Source organism: Etheostoma spectabile, chromosome 13, assembly GCF_008692095.1.
Source record: "Etheostoma spectabile isolate EspeVRDwgs_2016 chromosome 13, UIUC_Espe_1.0, whole genome shotgun sequence".
Lineage (NCBI taxonomy): Eukaryota > Metazoa > Chordata > Actinopteri > Perciformes > Percidae > Etheostoma > Etheostoma spectabile.
Genome location: NC_045745.1, coordinates 16,537,738 through 16,551,678, shown reverse-complemented (window position 1 = coordinate 16,551,678; position 13,941 = coordinate 16,537,738). Strand labels below are relative to the sequence as shown.

General features: G+C 40.4%; 1 protein-coding gene across 1 annotated transcript in view; it reads left to right on the top strand.

Annotated features, from left to right (window-relative positions):
* The first annotated feature begins 499 nt into the window (after positions 1–499).
* Positions 500–13,941, top strand: part of LOC116700081 (BMP/retinoic acid-inducible neural-specific protein 3) — a 119,070-nt gene continuing 105,628 nt past the window's right edge. The window contains exon 1 of the mRNA XM_032532932.1: positions 500–946. Within this exon, the coding sequence (XP_032388823.1) occupies positions 561–946 (386 nt within the window). The 5' untranslated portion in view covers positions 500–560. The remainder of the gene's footprint in view (positions 947–13,941) is intronic.

Genomic DNA, 13,941 nt, shown 5'->3' with positions numbered 1-13,941 from the left:
TATAAATGTTGATCAAATGAACCAAGGAAATGTACACCTTCTTTTTTAGCATTTAAACCAACAATGACTCAACAAAATGACATATTTGGGGTGGAAAAAATTGGCCGTGCAGTCCAGTCTGAAGTTTCTTCCACATGTGAAACCTAAGCATGAATCGGCCTTACACTTTAACAAGGGGCAATGCCCCCATCTGTAAAATGTAACTTCTTTAGAGGAATGAAAGCAATGCCTTTCTGCATTTAATTAATACTCTAGGTTTAATAACAATAATTACGTGTGTCCAACTTTCAGGGATAATGTGATGTGCACATTCAAAGCAGTTATGATTGATTTTATCTTTATAAATACCACTTAGAGAGACATTGTGCTGCCTTCATAATTTTGGAGTGTAATCAAAATATGTGGACAGAAATGTCCATCAATCAAAACTGTGAATTCAAAGAAATTTATCACCATGAAATTAAAGCCAAGTGTTTCTTTCTTGTTGTTGCAGGCCAGTGGTAGGTGACTGTCAGAAGAAATGCCGGTCCTAGGTGCCCTAGTACATCACCACCTGGACCATGGCGACTCCTTGGCCAATGAGAAAAGAGAGGTGCTCCCATGGTTCCGCCTGCCTTGCTAGATGGTTGGTGTCCTCCTTGATGCTCCTATGGTTGCCGTGGGTGTTGCTATGGGTGCCGTTGCCCACCCGAGCTGAACAAGTAGGCGGCGGGGTACACGGCGGGAAGGTCCACAGTTCCCTGTCGTCGTCCTCGTCCTCGTCATCTTCCTCGGCCTCCTCCTCGTCCCCGTCCAGCTCTTCGGCGTGGGGCTTCAACACAAGGCAGAGTGGGGGGCAGCTGGACTGGCTGCTGTCTGAGAAGGGGCCTTTCCACAGATGTCCAGAGTACACAGAGTTCAGAGAGAGGTTCCAGCAGGGATTTTCTACCAGATACAAGATTTACAGGTGAGTGTGTGTGTGTGTGTGTGTGTGTGTGTGTGTGTGTGTGTGTGTGTGTGTGTGTGTGTGCCTGTCCGTGTGTGTAGCAAGATTTAAAGTATGAACAGGTGGGAGGAAAAAGGTGTGCTCTCTCTCATATCTAAGGCTACCTGCCCATCCTTTTAAGTAGCGCTACCCGACCTTTTTGGCTAACAACGTCAGGGATACTGCTGTTATTTATTTCTCTATTTGGGGGACCCACAAGAGACAAATAAAAGACATGAATATTAATAATCAAAGCAGCAGAGACTGACGTATCCTGACTATAGGTCAGACTCCCAAAACACTGGACCCTATTCCATAATTCTAATTCTACCAATTTGTGAGACCCTGCACGCTTATTTTCAGGTTTTTATGTATTTATGTATTATGGATTTCTACTAGAACATGTTTACATGCTTTAATGTAAAAAAAAACATGGTTTGTCTGAATATACCGTTTTCACTCTGTCTGAAATGCTTCGTCTCTTTAAGCCCCTTTCCTGAAAAAGGCCAGTCTGCTCTGATTGGTCAGCGCTTTTTGGGTATTCCGAATCTGCACTCTCAAGGGCTCTGCACCGTCATTGTATTGGAACTTTTTAACATATATATATATATATATATATAGTACAGTTGTGACATCACAACCATACATTCTGAATGCAGACTGTGTGCGTTTCTCTGTGGATTGAGTGTTTTGATAGTTCCAAAGTATTTATATAGCACCTCGACCTGCTTTTTATAAAAAAAAGAAAAGAAAAAAAAATGGAAATCTCACTTTTTATATTGCGTTATTATATTTTTATATTACATCCTCTTTTTGTGAAGAAGGTGTAGTCTCAAAGCTCAGACAGAGATAACACTGATGACATCCTTAGCGTTACTGTTCTCAGACTTCACAGAGCTGCTCCAATACCACAGAAGACATTATGCATTATTTTTGTCACAGGGTGAGTAGTACTCCTCGTTGTGAGTACACTGATTTTAATGTATAAAATTGAATACCGGGATATGTTAACTTGCAACCTCTCGTCACACGTTGAACATCTCGTTTAGTTTTTAATGATTCTTTGAGACCTAAAGAGGCTAAACTATTCAGTATTCAAGAAGAAAAATAAAAACAAAAGACAAAAATCAGATTGGAAAAAGGTACAGCAAACTAGACCTAATTGTGTTGTGGTGTATTCTGTGTAGGATGATTTACCACACGCTAAAATATAATCACAGATGCATGTATCGCTTGTAGTCTAATTTTGTCCAAATGAGGCCCTAAGGCTCGTCAAATCTGACTCCTAGTAATTAATTCCCCGCGCCATCTTTAATCAAACTTAAGTTTACCACAACACAAGGATCAATCGGAGATGAAGAGTTTAGTAAAAGCCAATTTACTGAGTACAGCATAAGAGAACAACACAGCTGTCTAACAGCATCTAAGTTTCCTTGGCGACTTTAAGTCAAAGCCGGTCCACCAAGATCTCAGCTCAGAGTTTTTCCTGTGACTTTATTCTCTCCTCACAGAGGGGTGTCTCCTAGTTTCTAGACAGAAACTGTTATCTTCACAAACGCGCGCGCAGACACACACATACACACACACAAGGCCGGGACCTTGTGGTGCAACTTAACTTCCTGTCCTGTGTTCCTTCTTATCTCATACACAATTCACTCTTATGCCTTAAGGGCTTAAACTACTGCTAAAGGCTCAAGCTTAACCTTCTATGCGTCAGTGACATTCCCTTGAACCACTTCCTCAATGACGGCTTCTTTTTACAACATGCACAAATATAACTTTACCTGCTAATATTCTACGCTGTGTACATCTTGCCAGCCGATCAGTCAATCTTGTTACAATCTCTTTAGAATGTTATCGGCCGTACTTACCGCTCACGGGAGAGTTCTGCAACTTTGCTTCACCTTTTTAACTCAGTGTCTCCTTCAAAGAATCTTAAATGCTGTTCACAAACGGCACCGAGTCTGAGGAAGAAGTGTTGTCTGAAGGATAAGATCAGGCATCCCTTCCCTTGCTGTTGCCCTTGAACTTCTTGGAGGGAAATGACACGATGAGCAGAGGCGGACTTACCATTAGGCAAAGGTAGGCAATTGCCTTGGGCCCCAAGCTACCAAGGGCCCCCTAAAACGCCTCATAAACTTATGGTTACGATTTGTTGTCTTACTTTTCACCAATTAATTATATCTCTAAACATTGTTACGCTAAAGTGTCATCCGATTGTCTAATTCATGAAGAGAACCCCCCCCCCCAGTCCCCACTACATTGGACTATTCCATTATCCTACTGCATGTCTGCGTGTGTTTGTAAACAGACAGCTCAGCAGGCTGTGAGCTGGAGGCTACGGACGGTCGAAAAATGAAGCGAAGCTACAGAAGTGGTTCTGAAAAAAGGAAGAAGCGGGAAGAAAGCTGAACGTTTTTAGCAAAACTTCTAAAGGCAACAACATTTTTCAAGACGGCTACTGACAACACTAACATTAACGTTAGTAAAGAGCAGCAAGAAGCCGGTGCTTGCGCTAGCAAAGCTAACACTGATGAAGAGCTACCCACCGGCAGCGTCAGCCCAGGTTGCTCTAGCGATGCGGGGGCAACATACAAGACAACCTTACAGGATCCTTCGAATGGAGATGGTTACGGAACTGCTGCTTTCACTGTCCATGATGATAACTAGGGCAATGACGAAGATGGTGACACACATAATACTCAGCAACTGGACCCTGTGAGTAGCAGTCATCCTAATCAATGTGTTATGATTGAAGATGATCCAGCACTCTGGCCAAAACAGCTGTCAGACAGAGAGCACGTCTTTCTCAGATAAATAAGGACTGAAAAGGGGGAGAACAAGGGTTGTGGAGGGCCCCATGCCTGTGTTTGTTTGCCTTAGGCCTCAAAATGACTAAATCCGCCCCTGCGGATGAGTAAACTTAAAACACTTGCTAATAACCTACACCAAACACCAAAGCACACTATTGCAGAGCATCCAAAAGAGAACAAGAGAAAGAGTCTACAACCTTGGCTTTGGCTCTGTGAGGTACCTTTGGCACAAAACCGCTAATGTGAACCTCATGGTGACGCGAGAGAGAAAGCCAGGAAGTCATTAGGATACATCATGTGTAAAACATGAATGTCGGCACCGGATTCTGTGTTGGACTGAAAACTCTGACATGCTGGTCATTAAGATTCACCATCTTGAGACGCGTCTGTACCACATGTTAAGGCATTTCATTTGATAATTGTTAACCCTCATGTTGTTCTCGGATCACATTTGACACTTTTTCAAAGGTTTTCATATCGGAAATCTGGGAAGTTGAATTAAGTGCTGAAAATGTCGAAAAAAACCACAAAATGTTGAAGAGTGACAAAAAAAAGGGTTAAAAAAAGCATGATCAGCATAAAAAAGCACCAGTAACATCAGGAAAAAAACGTGAAAAGCTGTAAGAATGTTGATGAAAAGCAATGAAAATGTGGAGAAGGGACAACAAAAGTATTTATTTCCATGGTCGATGGGAAGACAACACAAGGGTTAAGATATTTTAAAGCCGTCTATCTAAAGCAAAGGGATGGGCCGACTTAGTTATGCACTGCTGTTGTTTTTCTCTCCAAATGAAAAAAACAGTTGGCTTGTTTCTCCCATCCGGGCTGTATAATATTATATATATATATAATATAGTCATGTTCGGGTCACAGCTCCTTAATTGTGAAAAACATCAACAACAAACTTCATTCTAAGCATACATGAGTGCACAAATATTTCAATGTCACTATTTGACGTTGAGCACCCAAGTATTATCAAAGCAAAATCACTGAGTGAAATATATGAAACATTTTGCCGCATCGTACTCAAATGAAATGGAATAAAAAGGTGATAACAAGATGTTACGCAAGCACAGAAACAAGCACTAGAGGTCAATTTAATGAAATTTCTCTTTTCCGCTTTGCTTTTAGAAATACATAGCAATCTTTTTCTTTTGTTTCCAATAATGCAGCACTAACACCAGAATTCCATTAAGCCCCGTCTGTATATGAGAGCGCGTAATGAAAAGACGTATTACTTTTACTCGAAACATGCATTATTGTCAGACACAGCTCGTCTGTATTAAAGTTCACTGGATGGGTGGAAATTCAATTCAAGCAGCAGTATTATGATCGGTGTAACAGTGGAGGAAGGGATTGTGGGACTGGAATAACTCCTCTCCTTTTATTATAGAGCATTCTTTGTCTTCTAATAAGACAGGGAAAAAGGGAAGGAACAATGGAAACTTTTGTTTGGAGATTTAATTGGAAATGGGCATTTTTTGACTGATTTTGTGTCTCTATTTTGGGGGGAAATTGATTTTATGGAAAGCTCATCGCTGCAGTGATTAATGAGGTCCTTGCTTATTTAACAAAATAAAACGTGTTTAGAGTTGGACTCTGTGAGTGGCTAATAGGGATCAGAGGGAATGGTAAATGTATTTATTTTGTGAGATTAAAGTCAAAGTTTTATACACTTTCAATATATTCTAATTAACTAATTCAACGTTTTTTTAGGCCAAGGCCCCCTGTACATTTTATACAGTTGAGTTGCATATTAAACTGGGCCTTCAATAATGTGTAAGGCGGCCTAAATCCTTTATACATATCTTTTTATGGTGCATTCAATACAAAGCTTTTAAAATAAAAATTACTGGCATACTCATATATTTACACCTCATGTTTTTCATTTTTAAATGTGGCACATTAAATCCTTAACGCTATAGTGCGTAGTTTCTGCCGCCCGGACGCCACGATCTTCTGAACATAGTCATACTGAGAAATACAGAGAGAGTTTTGTGGGGCTGATGGTCTCAGGACCCTATTTTAACGATCTAAGCAGGTGCTTTTAGGGCGTGTCTAAATCCACTTTTGCTAGTTTGACAGCGGAATAAAGGGCGCCAGGCGCGCTTGTACCGTGGCGTATTGCTATTAAGATGGCGGATTTGCACCGCAATATTTTTATATGTAATCTTTTGCATGTTTGTGTGCTGCTGCGCTTCCCTGTGTGTGTAATAAGCAGAGTGTGCGTGCACTGTGCATAAGCCTAGGCACGTTTTACTAATGCGCTGTTAAAATAACAATGAAACGCTATGATAACTATTCACTTCAGACCAGTTTTTGCGTGTCAATGGCGCAATCACTTCCCGCTGCCTCAAGATAGCAATACGCCAAGAATTCACCTGAACACCTCCCTGTAAGACGAGAACACCCATGGGCGCAAAGATGGGTGCAGGTGCATTTGCTATTTAAACGACGAGGGCCCTGGATGGTCTTAAAATAGCAAATTATAGCCCTTAATTAGCTTTGTGGCAACTTATTTGGCACTGGCTTGAATGTAACGGACGTTCATAAATATTAAAACGTTACCAAGTACTTTTTACTAACGCAGTAAAACTGTATCTGGGGATGGCTGGCTAATGGCTACCTTAGCTGTAGGCCAGTGAACCAATCATCAGTGTTGTGTACATTAAAAAAAACATCTTTACTAATAAAATGCTGGATTGATGTTAATGTATATTTTTAGACATATTTTAATTTTTGTATTATTTGTAACCAACTGACAATAATTTGGCGGCCCCCCTGCAGCAACTCTGAGTCCCCCCTAGGGGCCCCGGACCCCTTGTTGAAGATCTCTGTTCTAATACTGTAGATAAAAGAGGAGCACAGAATAGAGTAGTGAAACTAGTGTAGGTTGTAATTCTGTCATATTTTTCTTCAAGCCCTCAGACTTGCTGATTCTTTCTGTTCTAAATTACGAGCTCAGCAGGATCAGGGGAGTTGTAGTGCAGGGTGGAAAGAGGATTTTTATGAGCAAGCATTACAACTTGAAAAATATATGTCATAGACACATGACTGTTCATACATTCAGCGTTCACATATCTTTGGATATGACTTCTTTTAAAGATGTCTGACAGCTCATAACTCCAAACTCATAAATCAGACAAAATCTTTTTTATTTTTGTTAAATTTCAGTAAAATTCAACATCATCAAGATTCAAGCAGCATTCAAAGGGGGAAATCACAGCTGCAATGATGCAATATCTTTCAAATCGTACCATAAATCAAAAAGGGTCTTACTCTAGACTGTGAAACTCACACTTTTCTGACAGCTGAAATACATCAGTATCACAGTGGACTTTGTAAGGGAAACTTTTCACCTGTCGTTCATAATTATAATTCAAAACCGGGTGTAATTCCATACTCATAATCAGGAGAAGATGGGTATTATATAAAGACATTCCTTTTTAATATAGCTACAGTTACAGTTTTGGAATTTGAACCCATACAGTCAGAGGTATGACCATATATGAACATTGAATTTCTATTGAACATTATATTGTTCTTATAATATAATGATGCATTTATTCAATGCTCTCATTGTTTATTATTTCTACAGGGGCCAGACATTTGCTAAGCCCCTGAAAGACCTCAGAATATATATATATATATAAATGTACACACACACACACACACACACACACACACCTATACATACGTACTAGGAGGGACTGTAGTTGTTTAACTCTGCTCAGGAAAAGTGTTACATACAGTACACTACAGTAAGTTGACATTCATCCGCACTAACATTTTCAGTCCGTTTCCGTAATGATCTCCACACACACACACACGTGCATGAACAAAGGAAAGCAGCTAAATGCGTTTTTCTTTGTCGTATTTTGGTCAACAAACAACAAAACGGTGCATCACAGCCAACATCTGGCCAGCAGTGAGACAGATCTTTTAGTTTAGTTTAGTGCGGTGATTTTCAAAGAGGGGTCTGTGGCACTCTGCCAGGGGGTTATCATGATATTAAAATTCTTTTTAATAAAAATCTATATACAGTTATACATATAAATACACATATACACAGTGACCTTATTTATTAATTTCTATTGATTGATTTCAATGTCGATTGACATCGCTCAACGCACTCAGTTATTGTAGAAGGATTGTTTCGCCCATGGTTAACAACTCTGGGCTGACCCACCAATTCATTAGTACCGTTAACTGTATAGATAGACGACTAATGTAATGGTAATTTAGCCAGCTCGCCGTGTCTGTCTGCGTTACTTTCCCCTGCTAGAGAGGGCAGTGTGTACCCAGACAAGAGGTCTGTCGGTGTGTGTCCAGAGGCCGTCAGCTGTCTGGTCTATAAATAATCCAGTGCAGTCCTGCGCCAGGTCCAGAGTTCATATTGGCTCCTGTCACCATTATCATTATTCCAAATTTAATACCAAATGTGATAGATATACCCTGCACCCGCTGAGGCTGCAATTGGAATCTCCATTTCCTCTACGTGGAATATATTATTTACATAAAGCCTATATATTCAGATTTTCAACTTCCCTTCCCCTCTTTCCGCGAGCTCTCTAAAAATAGATTCTTTTAAAAGGTGTCACGGTTGTTTGTACTGTCAGACATGTAGACTTGCCTGAAGACTGTGTTCTAATTATCTGTGGCATTTTTTGTGTTCTTTGACCGTTGCAGAAGTTGGCTGTTTCAAAAAGCGTACAGAACTTTTGAAGTGAATCATACAGGCTCTCACTTCACTTTCTCTTCTTCTCTTCCTGGCTGCCTTTTGTTAAAGAGAACATATCAGGAAAAAGAGTAACCTTTTTCCGTGCTTGTGCACATACATTCGGGTAACTGGAGTGTTTACCAACCCACAAACTCTAAGAATAAAACAAACCAGTCTGGGTTTTTTTGGGCTGCCTAAATCAGAAAACATGACATATAACGAGCCGTTCAGATTTGGAACCCCTTCCTGTCACATGCAGGCTCATTAGAATATGCCGCCATACATTGTGTACCTCTTCACACGGTTTGAGAAATACCTTTCCAAAGGTGCAGCATATTTTTCACCCAAGCCAATCAAAACACTCACTGGGCTTCTCAAGAGGGGGGCTTAAAGAGACCGGTGCTAAAAGGAGCGTCTTAGATAGACAATGACTACAGGTATGTGACAGACACTATGAGAAAAATAATGTGTTTTTTAACATTAAAAAAAGTATTGAACTGCAGGAAAGAGGGTCCTTTTCATTAAACTGGGCTGTCTATGCCGTAGAATGGCGCAAACATTTTTGAAATGGATGCTACATGAAGAGAGAAAACACCGAAAAGAAGCTGTAATATTCTTTTTCGCTTAAAAGGTAGAAAACCTGCAACTTCCAGAATGGGTGGGTGACGTGATGCACACATATTAATTTGGCGGCTGACTGGTATCCAACAATCTCGTTAAATGGTAAGCTGGAATATGTTTCCGAAAACATTTTGGGTTTAAGGGTTCAGGTAGATTTAAATAGGCAATGCAGTGAGAGAATCGTGGCTTGAACAGCGCTTCCTAGTTTTACCCTTTCATCTGAGTTTGGTCTGAGTTTGAGAGAGAGAGAGAGAGAGAGAGAGAGAGAGGGCCGGCTGTCTCTTGACTCATTTTTTGTTCAAAGGCATCACTTGGAGGTTTTGCTGCTGGCCTCTGAGTAGGGACATCTGGGCATTTGTAAGATGGAGGGACGTTTACCATAGTTAATTTGCAGATACTACCAACGGTGATACAAAGTCAGTTTAAAATCAGCAAAGTATCCCTTTAAAGCATGTAAACATGTTATAGTAGAAATGCGAAAATACAAGTATAAACCTGAAAATGAGCATATGTCTCCTTTAACTTTTATTGTGGAAAAGGTCAGCTGAGCGTGTGAGGATGTGTGACGGCCTGGTGTCAGCTGTGTTTTCAGCTGGTGCCTCTGGCGGTCCTGTGCTGCTTCTCTTGTCACTTGGATGGCAGGAGGTTTCAAAAATCTCTCATTCAGGCAGAGCTTGTAGTCTCGCATTGCAAGACCTTCTTCCACAGCGCTTCGAAGGAGGGTCTGGCTAGTTCAAACAGCAATCCCGGGATTGGACAAAAATCGTGCTCTGGATAGTCTAGCTAGCTGTCTGCATTTACCCTGCAGAGATCTGAGGAGCAGTTAACCATAGTCCTCAGAAATCCATCGTTAGTTTAAAATGCCAACACAAAAAAAGTGGAAGGTGACCAAAAAGAAGATCCAGCGGACATCCGGCGGAATTCCCACTAGCACGTGAACAATCCCGGAAGGGGGACGTCGCCGATATAGACTAACATGCTTGTAACGGTATCCTTTAGTACTAATGTGTAGCTGACCAACTCCTTATATGTGGAGTCTATTCACTCTCTAACTTGAAGTGTTTTTTCTTTCACAATCACAGACTCTGCTGTCTACCCGTCCATTCTGTCTCCCTTTTCCTTGACTCAAGTGCAATAGAAAAGACAGCATCACTTACAGATGAGGGGGAAGTGCAGTGCGAAGTGGCAGGTGAAGGTTTCGTGACATAAGTGGGGCAGATTGTCATATAACTCTGCTTTTAGCTGTGGGACACTTCCAGTGAGCATCTTGACAGCAACATGGCAAACTCCTCCTGATGTGTTTATCTTACTCCTCGTAGCTTTTTAGATTTCTTTTATTTTTTCGTTTTTGGCAAATGTATAAATCATGTAGCATTAACATGGATCATTTGGATTGGTGTCGTAGAGCTGTGGCTGAATTTTTGTGCTTTAGCATTTTGATACATTCTCGCTCCGAAGGCACTGGGGGAGACACTGGTTTCAATCTAGTGTTTGTTTTTAGATGCAACCTCCATGTGATCAATACGGTATATGAATGTTTGCATGCAGACAACAGATTTACAAAAGTTCAGCATTTTGTCACCAGCGTGTCAGATCCTGTGGTGGACAACAAAAGGAAACAGCAGGAGAACAGAAACCGTTTGGGATGCAGTTGTAAGAACATAAACCTTAAAACAATTAGAACTTTTTATGAAATTGTGTCTGTGAAAATATGGATATACAAGGGTCTGACATTGACACCGGAAACCTTTGGATCTTTGGATCCCATGAGTGGTGGTTTGGGTTATCTTCTGTTATTTTGTAGCCAGTGGATTGGCCCTGTCCTGGAAATTATACCCTTGGACACTTTGCGTCAATATAGAAAATGTCACCTTTTTCAATCCTTTTGACGTTTTCAAAAAAAATGTTTTGTCAGTGTTATCAATGCTTTATTCATCCATGGTCAATAAACCTAATTTACCAGTATGAAATAATACCTAATTTTTTAGGTAGTTACAAAAAAAAGCAGATATTATTAATTGTTTTGACTAATAGTCCAGAGATTACAGGATTTTGTCTCAGTCTAGACTGGTTTATGTCAAGGATTTAGTCAAGATTTATCCTGATTTTTAGTCAGGATACAGTTTAAAACCATTTAAACACCCAAAACTTGATGGAAGTAATCAATAATTTGACCTGGGATAACGTATCCATGTAAAGTTCAACCATATAATTTTTGGGCAATTTGGTTGAAAGAAACCCATATTTGTGATATGAAACACTTTTAACACGGGTCAAATTTGACCTGAGGACAACACAAAGGTTAAAGGCTTCATTTTTCAGGCCCGAAGGTTTTTGCTTGACTGCAACCAACTTACAAAGTTGTCTGTGTAGATGGTGGATGTACAAAACGCAGGACTTTAAAGCCAGAGTCTGGGATTCACATCCTGAAGGACTTTGGTTAAGGTTAGGGAAAGATCATGGTTTTAAGTTAAATCACAAGCCTCAAATCAAGTGCATAACATTAGTATTAAAGAATATAGTACATCAATGTAAAGTTGAATCATTCTGCATCCCTATGAGTGGATATTGTATGTGACCTGCCAAATATTAACATTTCCTCATTGTGTTAATAGAAAACATAATCTGGGCAGCATTACGTTGCCTTCGAAGCGTATTTGCTGTCCCATATTTCTCGGAGATCAGGTTAAAACTGCATCACTCCAGCAGGTGAAGCTCTTACTGTCAGAAGTCTTTGTGCACTAAGCCTTTTTCTTTCATGACATGTTGATGCAGACTCCCGTTTCCTTTAGCAGCTGTTTACAGTTTGATATAAAGTTGTTTCTTTGTCACTATGTAACTGCCATTTCAGTTGGGATGGTGAATGAAGTCACCCATCACTGAAAGCAGTCCTAAAAGCAAGAAGTGCGTCCATATAACAAATGATGAAGTCATGCCTCTCATCTCCCCTCCTCGCTATCAGATAGTCATGGCTGCCCTTGCGTATGTGCTTTGTTAATGCATTCCCTAATTTCTGGGATTGTTTATGGTTTTTGATTTGATTGCTGCATCCCCCCGCTACCCACAACAACAGAGCACTTGTACACTTCAGCCTACGCGTCCTATACTTAAAGTAGTCCTCAAGAAAAACTGGCACACTTCCTCCCAGTTTGTATGAAACAATGACAGTGGCAGTGAAACAAGGCCAGTGGGGGCCTGACAACATGGTCCAAGGACTCACTGCCAAGCCCTCTTTTTTACAAGACAAAAGCAAAAAACAACCCTATCCAAAGCTTTGGATCCAGGTAGTCATATTCTACATGAAGTACATTTTAAAGAAACATTTAACTTGTCTTTCTTTTCAATTTGGTGTATTTCTGTTTAGTTTTTTGTTTTTTGAATTATAGAAAACCTATATAAAAGATTATAGAAAAAACTTGCTTGTGTCTCACAACATGATTACAATATTCTGGGTAATAATAGAAATGCTTATCATTTCTGAGTGTAGTACCGAGGAACATCATTTCATGAACATTTTACAAAATTGGATCAGTGATGGTGGAGATAGTGCAGTGATAGAACAGTGGAAAGGTGAATGAAGAGACTGGCGGCCCAGATAAAAATCATAATTTTGCAATTAGACCATAATTAGGATTATAGCTAATTTGCATCTCATGAAAAAGAAAAAAAGTCACACAGACACTGCGGAGAAAGCAGTGACTCCATCACATGTAAAAAAGCATCTCTCTGTGTTTCTAATTGCACTCCTGGGACCTTTTCTAATGCTATCTGATTGTTATTAAGGAAAATAAGCGCCCGCAGTCTTTTCTCTACATTAACTTTCCACAGGGCAAGATCAAAATTTGCTGCTTTAATTAGCTATTCATAAAGAGTAATGGAGATGGGGAAACATGTTAGCCACATTTGCCTCGGTTAACTCTAATCATTGCACAACTTTGATTAGAAGCTACAACCTGAAAGTGCTCCTATTATGCTTTTTTTTTTACTTTTTCTCTTTCCTTTATTGTGTTACAGTATATATCTTTTTGTGCAAGTTATATGTTTACAGAGTGAAGAAGCCCAAAGTCCACCCCAAAGGGAGTTACCATCTTCCAGAGAAAACACTGTTCACAAACTGCTCCAAACAGCTCTGTTGGAGATTGTATTCCAGCCTTTACTTGTGTGATGAACGTGCGTCCCTTTCTAACACACGTTATAAAGCTTGCTTAGCTGCTAGCGTGGCACGCCCTCATACTCTGCATCTGACTGGCTAGTAGTCCTTACTGCAGATGTGCAACTCCCAACAAAGATGGAATAGAAGTGCGATGCCTCACTCTGTAGCTAAAACAGAGAGCTCAACACACAGGGGGAAAAGAGGAGCTGCAGCAATGTGCAGTACAACAACAATATGGTGTTTTTTTTAAATTAAACCATGTTAACCTATTCTGGTACAACATCTAAATGTTGTACCAGATGTGGGGCGGCTGTGGCTCAGTGGTAGAGCGGTTGCCTGCCAATCGGAAGGTTGGTGATTAAATCCCTGGCCCTGCAGTCCCATGTCGAAGTGTCCTTGGGCAAGACACTGAACCCCGAGTTGCCCCCGACGCTGCGTCATCGGAGTGTGAATGTGTGTGAGTGTTTATCTGATGAGCAGGTGGCACCTTGTACGGCAGCCTCGGCCACAGTGTATGAATGTGTGTGTGGATGGTGAATGGTTATAAAAGCGCTTTGAGTTGTCGTTAAGACTGGAAAAGCGCTATATAAATACAGCCCATTTACATTTGAATACAATTATAAACCTCAAAAGGAGCACTGTAAAGCCCCCCTCCAATCAGTGTTACTTC